An 18,486-nucleotide genomic window follows, 5' to 3' on the forward strand; every position below is an offset into this window, starting at 1 on the left:
AAAGATTACACACTCTCTTAAAACAAATATTTTGGTAAGACACAAAACCAACAGTTATTAGGGAAAAAAATTAAATACAACAACAAAAAAAACCTGAATACTGCATAATTACAATAATCAAAGTTGTCCCTGATAAGAAAATACATCTCCCTCTCTCTTCATTAAAGATGTGTGGGGACTCAATCTGGAACAATACATATTCTATTTCATAAAACTCAAATGATGTATTGATGACTTGCTACACTGATTTTTTTTTAACTTTTCTTTATTTAAATTTTGTTGTTAGTGGTTTACTCATCAAGGGACAGTAAAAAGATATAGTCTGAGTTGAAGATAATCACAGGCAAGACTTAAAACCCAGACCTTGCTGGCTCTCTATCTGCTTCTCCTTATGTAATACAATGTACCTATAAATCACATCAATATAAAAATGTAAGATTATTTTTATACATGAAAATATACATTCACATTTTTCCCTAAAAGTGAACATGGCATTGTTCCCGAATCATTAAGAGGGGGGAAATAGTATGCAAACATAATATAGTGAAAAGTGTTCATCCAACTCCACCATGAAAGTTATCAATTACCACACTGTTTCCAAGACAGGCTTCATCACACAAGTTTTTACAGCTTCCTAAAACAGCCTTTTGGATAACTCATGTTAACTGGTAGTGATTTAATATATCATAAATATCTTTAACAAGATGGGGGAAGAGGTTTAAAAAAAAAATTAACATCTACTTCTCAAAAGCATGTCCAATTAAGAAAAAAAAAGCTCAGGTACATTCACACTCCAACGTATATATTTTATATAGTTCACTTAAAAAATTAAGGATGATAAACCTATTTTTACTATTTATGTACCTCTAAAAAAAAAAAAAAACCTATGTTGCAGACAAACAAAATACAAACCTGTGCACTGATGATTTGATAAATATATTATATTTTCTTTATGTTTTGGCAAATCCCCATATAGTATTATCTAAAAGATAAAACAACAACAAAAAAGAAAATATTATTTTCTGGTGTTGTAGTTTTTAAAATTAACATTCAACATTTTAACCTACCAAATAAAATATAACAAAAAAAATGGAGTATTAACAAAGGCAAATGTATGTACAAGACACATCATGAATAGAAATGTATACAACCAACAACAATCACTGATTTAAACTCAGGGGTCCCTCAGAGCCCACAAGGCCAAGTGGCAATAAGAAAGGGACACAGATCACAAGTGTAAAAGTGAAATAATGATCAAAACAATCATTTCTACAGTCCTCTCTTGATACAAATGTTATTAAGAATAAGTTAATTTAGAGTTCCAGACTTGGGAATCAAAAGTAATCAGGGCTTAACTTTTATATCTGACATGTAGTACTTATGGGTCAATGGGCCCAGCCATTTAACCTCTTATGAGGTTTCCTCATCAATAAAATCAAAATGATACCATCAGTACCTACCTGACAGGATTATTTTGAGGATCAAATGAGAATGCATAGCATTTTACAAATCTTTTAATTATTATTTAAAAGCTAGCTATTATTATTCCTATTATACTACTCATGGGGAAAGAAAAAGAACTAAAGAATGATTTATTAAAAAACTCCAATGTAAATTTTTTAAACATTAAACAAAGGTGATATATTAATATAAATGAAGTCATTAATGGGACTAGATAGTTTAGGTCCTTTTTAAATGTCTTAACTTTTTTTTGTCCAATTTAAGAACTGTTACTCTGAAATTTGAGATACTTTTTTAAATAAAATGTAATATGAGATACTTTTTAAATAAAATGTAATATTATTTTGTCCTTTAACCTTTCAAACCTAATATTGCATTTACATCAAATTACTAATTTCAGCTCCATTTGGGATCAAGTATATTTTCATTATAAAACTATAAGTATACGTGTATATATATATATATATATATATATATATATATATACACACACACACACACACACACATACATTTGTATATATACATACACAAACACATACATATGTATATATAATGTGTATATATACATTTCTGCTATCAGTAATTCAACATAAAGCATACATTTAAAAAAACTTTTCTTATATATTGTTATATGAAAAATCTTTGTTTATTAAACATACTTATGATCTATAGCCAGGTAGCCATTACTCTATCACAATTTATAAAAATTATAGATTATCCAAAACTATGGTTCTCTTTTACATTTGGTTCGTTTATTGTGGTCATTTTATATGCCACTCCACCAAAGAAAGGAGTCAAAAGAAGTCTAATCTGCTAACATTAACTATTTTAATTTTTATAAGCATTTTTTTTCCTTTAAGTTACAAGCAAGCAAGAAGTAAAAAAGTCTTAAGATTTTGAATGTTCCAGTGCCTAATTCTAAAGTTAAAGCAAGAATAAAATAAAAAATTATTCCAATTATTCTTAGTTTTAATTATAAAAAATATATAAATGTAGGTTTTTTAATCTACAAAATGAAGCACTGATTAAAAAATAAAAGCCAAATAGAATTTTCTCTATCTTTAGAGACAGAAAACTCAAAACTCAATTTCCTGTACTTAGTGCATAACATTTTTAAAATTAAATGTTATTTCGAGAAAAAGTGTGGGGTGTGGGTGTGGGGGTGTGTGTGTGTGTAACAAGGTACAAACCAGCAAACGAAGACATAATTAATAGAATTTATGACAATTTTCTGGATATTCACATTTAAACCTTTGGGGCTAATTAATTCAATACAAATTCCTCCCTTTAGAGATATGCCTAAACGTCATAGAATATTTTGCCACAGGCTAAAAGCAACACTTGAACCATTTAAAAGACTTTCACCTCCTTTTCTTACTTAGTGATTAGAGGAAGAAGCCAAAGCCTTTGGGAGACTCAATAAGCTTAAGAAATTCTACATAAACTATACTACATCACCTAAACAGAAGCAATATCATTCTAATTACTGCTTTTAAAATTATATGTGTGTGTGTGTGTGTGTGTGTGTGTGTGTGTATATATATATATATAAATCATCCTTTCAAAAAGACCAAGTAAGCAAACACAAAGTTTCACTTGAGCATCACCAGGGAAGAATAAATTGAACTGGATATTAAAATTACATAAAGATATAAGATCTACCCACTCTTCAATCTAAAAAAAAAAAAAAAATGGGATTTTGGAGGGCAGAGCTATTCAGTTGTGTCCAATTCTTTATAATCTCATTTGGGATTGTCTTGGCAAAGATAATAAAGTAGTTTGCCATTTCCTTCTCCAGTTCATTTGACAGATGAAGAAACTAAGGTAAACAGGGTTAAGTGGTTTGCCCAGGATCATATAGCTAGGAAGAATTTCTAGTCTTTTAGGTTTCCAGGGCCCAGTACTTTATCCACTGCACCACCAAATTGCCCTGAATGGAAACCAGTGGAAAAGTTATTATCTCCCCAAGATTTCTAATTTTAAAATTAAAAAAAAAAAAATCTTACAAGAAAAAAAATTGGATCATAAAATTAGAGCTGACAGTTAAATCATCTAGTCTCACCCACCTCTCCTCATTTTACAAAAGAAGAAACTGAAGGACAAAAGGATTAAGTGACTTGATCAAAATTGTGCAAGTAATGATAAATTATGAGCTTTGATTTAAACTCTGGTCCTTGATCCAGAATCTACTGTTTGCTAGTGTGAATTCAACAATACTTATTAGACATATTTTTCCTACAAATTAAATCTCTTCCCTCATATGAACACAACTCAAAACTGTCCAACAAAATTTTTTGATCCGATCAAGTTGTAAAATTCAACACACAAAATATTGCCAAACAAGTGTATGGACATCTTGAGAAAATCTTGCATTTCATGGGAGTAAAAAAAAATTTAGTGAATGGATTTGTTAGTTAAGAAAGGTTCGTAAATGTTATTCAGTCAGTTGCTGCTCTTAATAAAACCCCCTTAATAAAGACTGCTCTTTCTCAAGACTCCTCAACATGCAAATATGTCTATTTTCTAAAAGTGCCTTGCAGCCACTATACAATAGAATATGATAATCAAATCCAATTTTTGCACATGATTGAAAATACTCTTTAATAATAACCATCAGGGAAAGATTTTCCCATAAGATATGTGACTCGATTACACTTTTTCTTCCTTGAAATAACTGACAATAATTTTAAAAATAATTCTTAACAAAAATCAGGCATGGGGAAAATTGTTTTCTATTACGATGTAAAAGGTAGAAATATCTGAAAAAACCCAATTAGAGATTACAAACTGCAAAATGTCCTAACTCCTGAAAATAATATTCCCAATTAAGTGCAATTATTAAATCTATCACATGGTAAATGTGATCATTACAAGAAATCAAATACATATATTAAGTGGATAGAAATCAAAGAAATATACAATGTAAGAGTCTTAACATTTGGTTAGTGTTTCAAAGACCATAAAAAAATTCTATAGACAAAAAAAAAAAAATTCACATGGCTATGCATAAATATTAACAGACTAAAACATTACATTAAAATTTCCCCCATGTTTAAAATTTCTAATATTCATATTTTACATTACATATAGTAATTAAAAGAATCACTAAAGTTTTCCAATGTTGATGGCCATTTTAAGTCATCTCATGAGGGAAGCTACTTGGACATTTTCATATTCAATGAACAACTCTACCTCTTAGAAGTATTGGTGAATCACTGTGATTGCAAATTGTGGTTGCAACCTTTTGTGATTGTTTTTCATAGCCCAATAAACACTGCAGTCACATCTATATAAATTAAACATGTATATCATAACTAAATTTTATTTCAGAAACCTATGAGATACTCTGTAACTCTCTGGGGTTCTAAGAAGTCATATAAGAACCATCATTCTTTTGAGTTGCTTTCATGCTTTTAATAAAAGCCTTTTAAAAATGTTACTATTCATTTAATAGAGTTTTCACCTAATTTACATAAAATAAGGTCCCTTTAAAAAATCAAGAATATTTAATAATTCTATTAAGTACTATAAAGAAAAACTGTCAATATTCTACATTTCCTATTTAGTATAAAAGTTTAATTCTTTATCACTTCTCTTAAAAGACCAGTGAGTTTGCTAGTTCATATATAGTGACTATGTTTTATTGGCTTTGCTATGTCCTTCCTATTTAAGAAATAATCATTTTGCTAAGTAAGATGTAAGTAAAAGCTTATAATTTGCTGATAGCAAATTTTATTACTCTTTCAAATTAAATAATTCCACCATCTTTTAAGACCTTTATAGTAGAGCAAAGAATAAAATTCATTGTTTTCCAGTAATAGTGTAATAAGAAAAAAAGGAACAAAATTATCAGTTTCTCTACATATAGGATACTATATGCAAATAATGACCTTTTTTTTTTTATCAATTTGATCAAATATAATCATAAATATAATTCATAAAGTGTATGGCATTTATGAAATGTTTGGGTATATACAAAGAAGGGGTTATAAATATATTCTAGATCTGAAAGTCTGGCTACGTTTGCCTTAAAAATCTGAAACTGTTTCAGCTTAAATTACTGTGTCAACTTGCCCAAAATTCATAGAAACAGTATACATATTAGACTTTTCTTTTCTGCCTTGTTACAGGCCAGTTTTCAAAGACTATTTTGTATTTAAGGCATAACATTAAAGTAATTCAATTTGTTTTTATATGAATTTTAGGTTTTTTTAAAGTAATTTGGGGTTTTAAAGTAAAATACAATATGAATTGTCATACATTAAAGGAAGATAGAGAAAATGTAAAAGAAAATTACCAGAAAACCACTGATTCACTCATGTTCAAAACCACATCATAGAAAAATCACATTAAACATTTCCTGTACTTAGGTAACAATAACGAAATGAGCATTAAAAAAGCTGTATATAATAGAAAAGGCATTGGTTTGGAGTAAGAGTACCTGGGCTTAAATCTTCTGTTATTTACTACCTGGTGCCCTTGGCCAAGTTATTTAAACTTTCTAAGCTACAATTTCTTTATCTGTAAAATTTTAAAATCTTATCTGTATAACTGTATAATTTATAAAGATTCTTTTTGCCTCTAGAGATTTTAAAATCTGAAGGAAACCTTAACAATAGTTTTTGAAACTTTTTTTACGTTAAGCAATAATTTTTATTATTTGTATTAAATTTGAAAAAAATGGTGAAAAATGTGGTCTATGTTCCCTTTTTATGTTCCCTTTTTAAATTGCTGATGTTAAAATAACTTAGATGTGAAACTGTAGTGTAACAAGCTGTGACTGAAAATTAAACGAAAAACTAAAATTATAAATGTGATTTTTTTTTCCTGTAGATTATGAATATAAACTAGTTGAACTGGAAAAAAATAGAATCCAATGAAATAATCAAGAATATTTGTTAAAAGCAGGTTTACCTGCCAAGCACAGAAGATCATGAACTTCATGGACCTACTTCTCTTCATCTTAAATATTCTATGTAAAGGGAAAAAAATTCAGTCACTACATAATAAACCATTTTGTTTATTTGAAAACTAAGAGAAATATGCCACTTCAAAAAAGAAATTAACTCATTCCTTCAATGGCTTAAATTTTTTGGTAAAAATATTTTGGGAGTCTTTTCAATTTAATTAACTTTTATTAGGTATATGAGAAGAGGGAACATGGCATAGCGAATACAGAATCTAACTTCCAATCAAGAATACTAAGTCCTGCTTCTGATAACTTATTAGTTGTGTGACTCTGGGGCAAATCACTAAACCTCTCAGTGTGGAAGATGCAAGTATTAAACTCCTACTTTATATATTCCAGGCACTGTGCTAAGTAATCTACACATCCTTTCATCTGATACAACAACTCTGTAAAATATGCTATTCATAATGCAATTGAGGTAACTGAGGCAGTCAGATATTAAGTGACTTGCCCAGAGTTAGGACAAATTTGAACTTAGGACTTGAATACTAGTTTGCTCATATATATATATATATATATATATATATATATATATAGTGGAAGAAGAATCTAGTCAAGAGTTCTTCACACCTATGAAACTTACAAAATGATGCATTAAATAAAGGGATACAAAAACAAAATGAAAATAGAATCTTGCCTTCAAAGGCATTTAATGCCTTTCTTTTTTTTCCCTTTCTGTTTTTATTTCCTATTTCATTTCTAGAGAAAGTATACAATATGTACAAAGATAAATCAAAAAATATAAAAAGTAATTTTTCTTAGGGAAAGATCAGGAAAGATCTCAGGAAATGGCATCCAAGTGGAGCCCTGGAGTTAATTTAAAAATAGGTCAAGAATATTTTATTTGGTGAAAAAGAGAAGAATCCCTATTGCTCTAAAAATGAATAAAATAATTTTTAAAAAAATAGCTGAGATTTTTTTTTTAAGTTTCATAACAGGATCACTTAAGTGCCCATGGAGAAGAAAAATAAGTTATTTAATAATACATTTTCCCCCTCCCTTTAAGACAGGTGAAGGAAAAAGTTTCATTCAAGATTTAAACCAAGAATCAAGGACAGTAATGAGTGATGAGAGAGGCACACCTCTTTCATGAAGATCAGATTTTTAAAAAGTGCCCCCCCCCCCCTGGTTACTAAAAATTTTCTTTCCATACCTCCTTCATTTCACAAAGTACAATTAGGAAATGGCTTTTCACCAAAATAATTAAGATATATTTGAATCAAATTTTTGCCAGTTTTTAAAAATGTACAGTAGTTGTAGCTATCATTTCTATATATGTAAACTAAAACTATCTGCATCCAGAGAAAGAACTGTAAAAAAACTGTGAAAGAAGTAGAAGTATGCATAGAATGAGTTTACATATCTATAAATATTTGTCTAATGGTAGCTTCCTCGAGAGGAAAAATAAAGAAATAACAAAAAAAAAAAAAAAAAAAAAAAAAAAAAAAAAAAAAAAAAAAAAAAAAAGCTTCAAGATGTCAAATTTAAAAATGGCAAGTTGTACATAATAGATTTGCAATTCTGTGTGCAATCAACTCTCCCCACCCCCATTTCATTGTGTTTTGGAAACACATTTCTTAAACTCAGAATAAAATACAATGTATAAAAAAAGATTTAAAATTTAAAAAAACAATAAGAAAATATAATGACTAAAATTCACTATTTTTGTATGCGGAATTAGGTGCCAACAGATATTCTTTATATTTCTAAATAAGGATTATCACTTTTTTTCCCCAACTATGACATAAGAGTCACTTGTTTCTTAACTCATCATATTCAAGAAATATTTTTTCTAATTCTTACTAGATGATCCTTTATTAACTCCCTCCAAGAACCATGAGATGCAGCAAGGTGGCACAACAATGTTTATTTAGAACACTATAAATGGAATCAAAGACTTTGAATCCAGCATCAACCGAGTTAGCTATGTGACCCTGGGGCAAGTCATTAACCTTTCTGCTTCAGTTTCCTCATTTGTAAAATAGGATTAACAACAGTACCTACTTTGACAGATTGTTTTGAGAATCAAAGGAGATTGTGTGCAAATTGATTAGCCAAGTGTCTGATCTATAGCAGGTTCTATATAAATGCATCATCATCATTTTCTTTATTAATCTAGTTCAAGGCTCTTCCATTCACCATTTTAAATTAAAAATACTTTAAAGCCATCATTCCCCTAATACACAGTAAATTCCCCCACTATAAAAACAAAAGCTCCTAGAAAAAAAGGACTGTCTGCTTTTATAATCTTAGCACTGTTCATGACACATTGTAAGGAGTTAATCTAGTGCTTTTCCATTCATTTATTCACCAACATATTAGCTATGAGACTGGGGAAAAGTCACTTAGCATATCTCTACAATAAAATGAGGCATTAAATATTCTTTAAGTACTTAAATTCAAAAGGCTTAAGTGAAAACATTGTGTATCAATTTATGTTTACAAAATATATATCCATAAATTAAAATATGTATTATAAATTATAATTTATACATAAATTATATATTATGTATAAATTATAAGCAGTGCAAAACAGTCTATAAAATAAAATAGGCAATTTCATTAATTATTCTTTTAGAATGATGGAAACTGCATAATGTTAGATTTCAGTATTTTACTGTTTTGCATAAAGTAAATTGTATCTTTATATAGAAACTATGAAATACTATACAAATATAAGGTATGATAATTGTGATTTTTTTTGTTGTCTTATTCTTCATAATTCCATTTGGGGTTTTCTTGGCAGAGTTAATGTGTGTCTGAGGTCACATTTGAACTCAGATCTTCCCGACTTAAGTCCCAGAAATATATCCACTATGCCACCTAGCTGCCTGCAATTGATACCTATCTACAAACACTAAAACTTATTCTTTATAAATTATTTTTCCAAAGAGAGAGCAAGTTTTGTATGCAACAAAATTGCATATACAACCCTATTCAGCAATATGGACATCAAGTCCAAATACTAATCTATACATCAAGTATCAACATTTCAAATTAATGATAGTAAGGGAAACTGAAAAGATGAAAGCAAGCTTAAAGTGTGTGTGTGTGTGTGTGTGTGTGTGTGTGAAACTAAATCACAAGTTTTTAATGCAATTATGACTTGCAATTATCCATTCAATCTGGAAGGGAGTTAAAAGTACTTGTCTTGTAGAGGTTCAGAAGCTAAATGTCTTTCACATTTTTCATATGAATCTGTGATTTTGCCAGTGTAACAGCTCCTCATGAAGAAACTCTCTTTAGCAGAACAGATTGGAAACAGTTCTAGAATTTATTAAAATAAATGACTTTACCCAGCATCAAAAAACCACTTTGGCTCAGTCAGAACTTGAATTCAGGTCTCCCAGAACCCTCTTTCATAAAATAAGTACTTTGTTGAATCCAGTAATGTAACCTTTTACAATACAGATTGTAAATTAACTCTCACCTAAACTTTTAAATAACGCTAATTACTATTTGAAATCATTGTTTCAGTTGGTATTTTAAAATGTTTATTTTTAAAACATCAACCTATTTCCCTCATGAATACAGAACATTATGTGGAAAGGATTTACTATGCAAATTAAATACCCTAGCAAACTATATCTCAACTCAACCCCGACCTAAAATGATCACAAAATCTGAATTAGTTGGAAGCAAATAGATGAAGTTTTACTCTACTATATTTCTGGGGATGCTATCAATACAGCTATTTAATAGTTAAATATGCCAAAGAAATTCCAAAATGGAACTCCTCAAAATAATGAATATAAAGGTAAATAAAATTTTGTTATTTTAAAAAAACTCTCTCAAGTAGAAATATTTAAGAAACAGAATAAGACCGCAAGGGATACTACTCATATTTTAATTTCTTTTTATCGAACAACAAAACTGATTACTGTGCAGTAATTAGTCTTTTTATCTAAAATAATCACAAAACCATATTTTAGTCTAGAAAATCTTAAACTTAATATAAGTGGTGGATAGGGAAAATGATACTTTAATAAGGGCATGCCAAAGAGCCATCTAACCACAATATCCAATAAGACCTATTTTTAAAATAATTTAACAGAAGAGCCTGACACAGTGCATCTCCCTTCTTGAACTATGAACCATTTAAATTAGTTAGATGAGGTTAGCTTCCATTTAGATTTTATTTCTTTCTTCCTAACCCTCTTTGAATGCTTCAATTCCTCCTTAACCCAGCTTTAGCAAAATTTAAAGAAAATTAGCAATTTCCTTGCAGAGTTATATCAGTAACTGAATATCAAGTGTAGAAATAGCTATTTTCAAAAGTAAAAACAAAAAACCACTATCAAAAAAAAAGGAAAACAAAACTAGGCCTAGAGTCAGAAAGTGAAAATTCCAATCCACATTTCACCACTTCTTAGGTATAAACTAAGGCAGTAGTAAAATAAGTCTTTCCATTACATGTTCAAGGCTTATGTATACAGTATCTAAAAATCTAAATCTAAATTATACACACTATAAATCTTAAAAACCTACTATTAAATAAAGACTATCTCTGCTGACTATCTCTATTTTTCAAATTATAAAAATCAGAATACTTTTTAAAAAAATAAAAACATTGCAACTGAACTTGAAGCTAGGGTTAGAGTTCCTACTACATCTCATTGACTCATACTGGCATATTCGGTGTATACATTTGCAGTGAAACTATAATATAAAGGAGTAAGGATAAGTATTCTACCATTAGTAAATTTCTATTTTTATTTGAATGCAGGATTTATTTTACATTCTTGCAAGAATGGGTATCTAAGATTAATAGGCATTGTGTATCAGTTTACGTTTACAAAGTATTATATATATACATATATAAATAAAAATAATTTGTATTATAAGTAAAACATCAGTGCAAATTTTGAAATGCCAAAAGCACTATTTTCTATCCTGAAAGCCTGATTCCCATTAATTAATTAGTAAATTTTTAAAAATCACAAAAGCCATCAAAAAAGACTGGCCAAATGAGAGACAACTTCCTTCACCTACAAATTACTAAGAATATAGGAGAAGAATCTAAGTCTTTGGTTATAAAAGTTGTGCTCATTTTACAAACTTTTTAGGAAGAAACAATTAGACTCAACATTAGTAATTTTCAGCTAATTCTATGGCTAAAAAGCCAGAAATCAATTTACATACCCCATTTCTATTTAGACTTAGATACTAAAGCTGTATTCAAAATTTTATGGGAGAGGGAAAATACTTTTTACTTTTCCCATCGTTTATATTTAAGGAAACCACAAAAGCACATGCTTCTCTTTCCCCTAACCAGTGACGGGCACTTTCATCTAGGTAGCAAGTAGGGAGGACTACCTCATCGTAGCCCAAGAGTCTCTGGACAGGCTATCGATGAGAATCTTTTCCAACCTTAAAGCACAACTTATGCCTGCTAAACTTTTGGTTCCAGAACTGGAGGCACGTACCCTGGACCAGCCGTGGCAAAAGCATTAAAGAGTTTCTACGAGTGGGATTAGAAAGAAACTTTTTAAACGTCTTTCCGTAGAGACTGAGGTCTAGAAATTACAACCGACCCCTTGGTCCCACGCTACAAGTCCAGCCTCTCTCCCGACCACGTGTACGGGCGGTAGAGATGTCAACCCTTTGCTCCTTTCAGTTCTGGGGCAGCCGGAGGCCCCGAGAGGCGAGGCGCTGAGGTCACTACGAAAGAAATGGGGTTCTCCGGAACAGGGAGAAGGAAGCCGGAAGGACGAGGAGAGGCTGGTGGCTCACCTGGACGCCAGTGTAGTTTTCAAAGAAGAAAAGCACCATACTCTGGTAGATGGTGTAGAAGCGATCATCCACCTCCTGATAGATGCGTGCTCCCGGCACGAAGAAGGAGAAGAGGCGCCAGCCCAGCCAGGCCAGGATGTAGGTGGGGGCCGTGCCCAACATCACGGCGGCCGGGAGGACATAGCGCATGGAGTACGTGTGGAGCACCAGGGACAGCAGCATTTTCCTGCTTCAGCGCTCGCTCGTGACGCTGCGGCCCGGCCTCCTTTTGCAGCTGCTGCGGCTTCTTGCTTTCCTCCGAGAAACCGAGGTTTCCCCGAGCCCAAAGGAGAGCCCCTAGCCACACCTGCCCGACCCTCTCCCCCTACCCGCTCCGGAACCGCGGAGCCCGCCGCCGGCGCCGCAGCCCCTCAGCCGCATGGGCTGCCCGGCTGGCCGGAGGGCAGACTGCTCCCTGACCAGAGGAGCCCGGCTCCTCCGGTTCCCCGCTTCCCACTGGACAGGAACACAGAAGCTAGGCCAGGGAGGGCACCAGGACCTGGCCCCGGCTGCAATGGACCCGGGCTCCAGTTACCTCAGAAGGAGTTATGGTTCATGACCCTCCTCTGACACCATATTGCCAAACCCTGGTTGGGGGAGGGGCCGGCCGGGCAACAAAGTGGCCTCTGATTGGAGGAGACTGGGCCGCCGGTTGGAGGGCAACCGACTGTGCACTGTGCCGCTCGTGGCTGCAAATTGCGCATGCGTGGGGCTGGCCAGCGAGTCCAACTGCTTAACCTGGGGGAGTTTTTTGCTTTGGGACGTAGAGGTGAAAATGGAGAAACCTTAAATGGGTCTGGGTGTGTACCCGGATTAAACTGGAGAAAAAAATCGAGGGGACTAGGAAAAAAAAAAAAATGAAAAGACTTTAGGGAAAAGAGGAGTATCAGAGAGATAATTTCTTGTGGGTTACGAGCTTTTCTGTCACTTTCGATGTTTCCAGGTTGAATCGGGGGACTGAAGAATTCTTGGCTGATGGGAATTCATTGGGGCTTCAATGTGTGCAGAGGTTTGAACTGAGTGCTGGGGATAGTACGAAATTTAGATAGGCTTGTAACAACAGCCTTTAAATTGAGTAGAAGTTGATACATCTACCTAGGCTGAGCCAGTATTACGTAAGTCCATTTAGAAAAGTGCAAAAATGAGCATTGTGAGGTCTTAAAGAGAAAGGTGGCTACAGAAGGAGGGGGGAGGGTCAGTGAAAGCGTCCTGAAATGATGGTTGGCATTTAGGACCTGTGCAAGCAATTTGAGATTAAAAGCACAGAGATAAAGTGAAGTGTATTTAAGTAACTTTGACAGAGACTTGTATTCTTATTAGTGTGTGGATGAAAGATAGTGTATTTTTGCAATATGATTGTTTATAAACTTTACAATGTTGCTGGAGTGCAGATTACAGAGGAGAAGAATACGAGAAAATGCTTAGAAAGATAGGCTAGCAGTAGGCAAAATCTGATGTTTAGTCAGGGGATTGTGGAAGCTGCTGAACAATATTGAAGTTGACTAATGGGACCATCAGAGATTATTCTGGAAGTTATATGAAGAGTGGATTGAAGAGGAGAGTGGAAGAAGGAGAAATATCTGTAATTATTTTGCAGTAATGCAGGTAGAAAGTAATAAGGATCTGAAATAGGATGGTGTCAGTGGGAATGCTGAGCAGGAAACAGATTCCAGAAATGTGGAGATGAAATGAGCAAGACATTGAGATGTTAAATGTAATTCATTAGACATGAGACATTAGGGAGAGAGAAAAGTCAATCATAGCTAAGTTTTGAATACAGGAGATCTGATGAATAAGTTGTACCTCCAGCAGATATAGTGGGAAGGAGGAGGAAGAGAAAGAGAAGATGAAGTAGAAAAAAGGAAGAAGATAATTTAAGGAAACAAGATTTATTTGATTCATGTCAAGTTTGAGATGTAGCTAGGAAAGAGGTCATACTACTAATAGCTGAGCTTTTGGAATAAATAGCATGGCCAAAGGGAGTATAATGGAGAAGAGAATAGAAAACTGAATCTTAGGGCACTCTCACTTTTAAAAAAATGAAGAGGCAGAAAAGAAGATGAGAGGTAAGAAGAAAAACAAGCAAATGTGCTGTACAGAAAGACAAGGAAAGAGAAACTTGTTCAATAGTATGATACAGTGCTTGACACTGCCATATACCACAGGTGGCAAAGAGGACTGAGAAAAGACTGCTGGATCAAGAATTAATGTTAATTGACTGATTGAAGTAAAATGATATGCCTGACACCACAAAAACACAGCAAACTGGTATATGGAGTATGGTCATCTTTAAGCAGTCTTTAGCAAAATTATAAAATAATTGAGGTTCTTTCCAGTAACTTCTCTTTTGTTGATATCCTTACCCAAGTACATTATTTATATCTAATAACATACTAGGCACTGGGAATACAAATAGGAAAAATCAGAAAATACTTGCCCCCAATGAGGTTACATTTCCTTGGGGGTCAAAGGAAGAGAAATACAATCCATATATAGATACATTTGAGTGAGTTATTCAATAAACATTGAATGATAACATGTACTAGTAAGCATTAAGTGACCACAATGTTAGGCATCAGGGATACAAAAAAACAAAACACAATCCTTTAAAAAACTCACCTTTCTGTTGAAAGAAACCAACATTGTCACAAAAATACTTGTTTGTGTGTATAAACAGTAATTTTACAAGAAAAGACACTAGCAAGTGGGATCAAGATAGCCTTCCTATAAGAAGCAGTATTGAGCAGAATCTCGAAGAGATGTTATGAGACAAAGCTGAAAGAGGAATGAATTCTAGGATTTAGGTCATGAAGATGCAATGTCATATATAGGGAACAAAGTAATTTTTCTTGTACTGTTCTTGTTGGTTTTCTTGAGGTCTTGGGAGCAGCTTTTATTTCAGTAGAGTAATCACCAAGAGAATAGCCAGGTAGCCAGGTGTTAAAGTCCAAGTCCTTTATTATTTCCTTCACAATCTAGTTTCCTTGTCTGGGGCCTGGGGCCAGCTTTCTGGAGAGCTTTTCAGAGCAGCCTTGGACTCAGTGGGGGAAGTTGCAGGAGGCCAGCTCTGCCCCTGGCTGAATTTGTCCCAGCTTATGTGCTCTACACTAAATATAAATCAATCATTATATCACTAGGAAACCATTATTTGTTGTTAGATTAAATCAATCATACTGAATTTAGAGAACTATCACCATACTAAACTAGATAACCATTGTCTCATCAATTCCACTGAGTTAGTACCTTGTAAGACTCCTTGTTTCAAGCACAAGCATTCTGGCCCCTAACACTTGGTGAAAGAGAATGATGCCAAATAGAAAGAGATTTTCTCAGACCTAGTTTTTATCTTCCTAAAGCCTTCATTACTGTTGATCCCTCTCTTATGAAAATTGTGTCTTCAGGTCTTTGTGATATTTTATCTTGGTTTTTTTTTTTTAATCTGATTTTTCTTAGTTGCCTTTGCAAACTCAAAATCTGTAGATATGTCACAAATATATAGTATTCTCTTAATTCCCAAGTCACTGCTGTGAACCCTCTTTTCTCTTAGTGCTCTCTCACTTAGTGAACAAATTTAACCATATCTATAATCCAACTATAGTATATCTCCAAAGCTCTAGTTCTATATCACAAACTACCTATTGAGTATATGGAATTGAATGTCCTGTAGGCATTTCAAACAACCTAAAACAGAGCCCATTTTCCTCTAAAAAACTCACTCACCTCTAAAAAACTAACAAAATTTTCTATTTCTTCCAGTCACCCAGATTTGCAAAATTTGATGTAGTCAACTCCTTATACTTATTACAATATAAACAGTTTTCAAGTTCTGTGATTTCTACCACCACAAAATATCTCACATTTTTCTTTCAGATAGCCATCACCACCTTTTAAGACCTCAACGACTTTTTCACCAGGATTTTTGCATTAACTTGCTCATTTATCTCCCTCAAGTCATTCGTGTCCAATCTTCCATACTACACTGCTTGATATTCCTAAAGTATAGGTCTTATTTATGTATTCTACTTAGACTCAAGTAGCTCATTTCCTCTAGCATCAGATGTAACTTCTAATATTTAAAGCCCCTAATAATCTTTGCTCTAACCTGCCTTTCCATTTAAATACTACTCCCCTTTTTATTCACTACAGTTCAGCCAAACTAGTTGTCCTTGAATCAGTATTAATACTCAGTATTCATAGTTTCCTTCAAATCTTAGCTCAAATGTGTTTTGCTTTGTAAGGTCTTTCCTCCTCATCTTCATAGCTTCTATCTACAGTCTTCAAATTATTTATGGTGTGTGTGTGTGTGTGTGTGTGTGTGTGTGTAGAAAAAAAGAGAGCCCCCTCCTAATAGAATGTGAACTTTCAAGTAGACACTATTTTATTTCACTTTTTGTATCCCCGATGCCTACAATGTTATTGATTATGGTTAGTCTTTCCAGTCTTAACTTGTGTGGTCCTAAGTTGACACACAATAATACAGCAATGAATCTATTACAGAGATGAACTGAAGCCAAGTTTTGGTGACATCATAGGGATACAAAATTGGTTACCATGACTCAATAGCAGAGATTAACATAGGTTCAGTCTGTACCTTACTGGAGGCCCACTTAGCCTGGGTAATATTTTGTTGGGGTCCATTCAACCCAACAATTGGTTTCCCTCCAAGCAAATGGGGCCCAAAGTTCTTTGGGGTATGAGGTGATCTCATCTTCTGATCTTCATCTCACTTCCTGCTGGGAACTCATCCTACAGGGCCCCAATTTGTAAGGGTACTGAACTGGAAAGATGGACCAGTTTGAAGTGATAATACATTGAATTCTGATCCAGATCTCTGAAGCTGGTCAATACAGTTGTCTAGGGCTGATCATTTGAAAGTAAATTGACCAAAGCCTAAGGAAAATTTGAGATTAGGAACAGAAAATGACTGATTTGCATCAATGAATCTGTACCACCCACAACCTTTAAGAACTAAGCATTACTTTCATGCCAAAAATTTTTAATGAAAGAATTCCTGATAATACCTAAATGAATCTGTGATGATTATCCTGGTTAATAGCCTTTTCAGTGATAATAGATTACAATCCATCTAGGCTTGCATATTAAATTTTGTCCATTTCCTCTCATAAATCTTCCACAGAACTCTTTCCAAAGAATATATACAAGACACAACCCCCTTCTTAGCAAAGAAGAGGGACAGAAGAAAAATGTTGTGTGGAATGAGAGATAAGGTGAAGAACTTACAGGGGTGTGTGAATTCTTTTTCTGTATTTTATTTTCATTATTTCTGTGTTTCAACCTATGACTTATATAACATGTGCAGGTCCATTTTTACTTTAGCCTTGGCCAGCTATAGCTGAAGCCTGAAGGCCTGATTTTCTGTTTCCTAGAAATCAGGCGATTTCAGGGAAATAGAAACCTCCCATTCCAGTCTCTCCGGATAGCAATAACCAATTAGATGCTCCCCCTGCCTCCTCCTTTTCTCAATGCTCTTACTTATAATACAATCTCTTATGTAAAAGCTGTGTATCTTTACTACTTTAGCCCTCCTATCACAAGCTTTCTTTTTCCCTTATCGTGTGATAGAACGGCTAATCCTTGGAGGTTTAATAAACCTGCTTTCTATTTTGAGTGATCTCTGAATAGTCATTTTGGGTAAGGGTCTTCTACATCCCACACAATGTCTTCCCATATTTTGGATATATAACTTTTATATCTTAGAACATCCAGTTTAATTTTGTGGTTATTCTTAATGTTTACTTTTTGGGGATCATTGTGAATTGATTGTTGTTCATGGGGGAAAAAAAACGACAATCAGGAAGGTGATGTATTAACTTGCAAGTGAACTGGATTTAATTGAGGTAGAACCATGCAAAGTCATCAGCTTCACTCTCTTCTCTAGGGTCATCTGAATCCTGTGTGAAGACACAGATCAGAACAACTGGAAATAACCCCTGATGCAGTGGGAGATCTTGGCCTTTTTAAGCTAGGGTCTTTCCTGGGTCTCAGTTTGTCTGAGGCAACACCCTACTTCTAAAAAACAAAACAAAAGAAACAAACAAAAAACACTTGGAGGGGAATACCCTTGTTGTTTCTTACCAGAACAGAAACAATTACTATTTACACTCAAACTGAAACATCAAAATCCAAACAAGATCATTGTGCATATTGTTTTCATGTCTCTACTTATTTTTCTTTATAACAGTCTATATAAATCATTTTATCTGTATTCATGTTCTTTTCTACTTACAATGCAGTGTTCTACCTATTTCTCTTTACATCAGT

The 18,486-nt window shown here is 33.4% G+C and overlaps 1 protein-coding gene across 5 annotated transcripts in view; it reads right to left on the bottom strand.

Annotated features, from left to right (window-relative positions):
- AGPAT5 (1-acylglycerol-3-phosphate O-acyltransferase 5) overlaps positions 1-12,521 on the bottom strand; it is a 99,590-nt gene extending 87,069 nt beyond the window's left edge. For 4 of the 5 annotated variants that reach the window (XR_004231847.1, XM_031951140.1, XM_031951137.1 and 1 more), the window contains exons 1-2: positions 12,166-12,521; positions 913-982 (exon numbers count right to left, since the gene is read on the bottom strand). Coding sequence is in view for 4 of the 5 variants with exons in the window: in XM_031951140.1 (XP_031807000.1) it covers positions 913-982; positions 12,166-12,387 (292 nt within the window). In the remaining variant the exon portion in view is untranslated. Of the gene's footprint in view, positions 1-912; positions 983-6,377; positions 6,436-12,165 lie in introns of all 5 variants that reach the window. The other variant, XM_031951138.1, reaches the window with a different exon arrangement.
- Between the last annotated feature and the right edge of the window lie 5,965 nt (positions 12,522-18,486).

This window comes from Sarcophilus harrisii, chromosome 2 (genome assembly GCF_902635505.1).
Source record: "Sarcophilus harrisii chromosome 2, mSarHar1.11, whole genome shotgun sequence".
Lineage (NCBI taxonomy): Eukaryota > Metazoa > Chordata > Mammalia > Dasyuromorphia > Dasyuridae > Sarcophilus > Sarcophilus harrisii.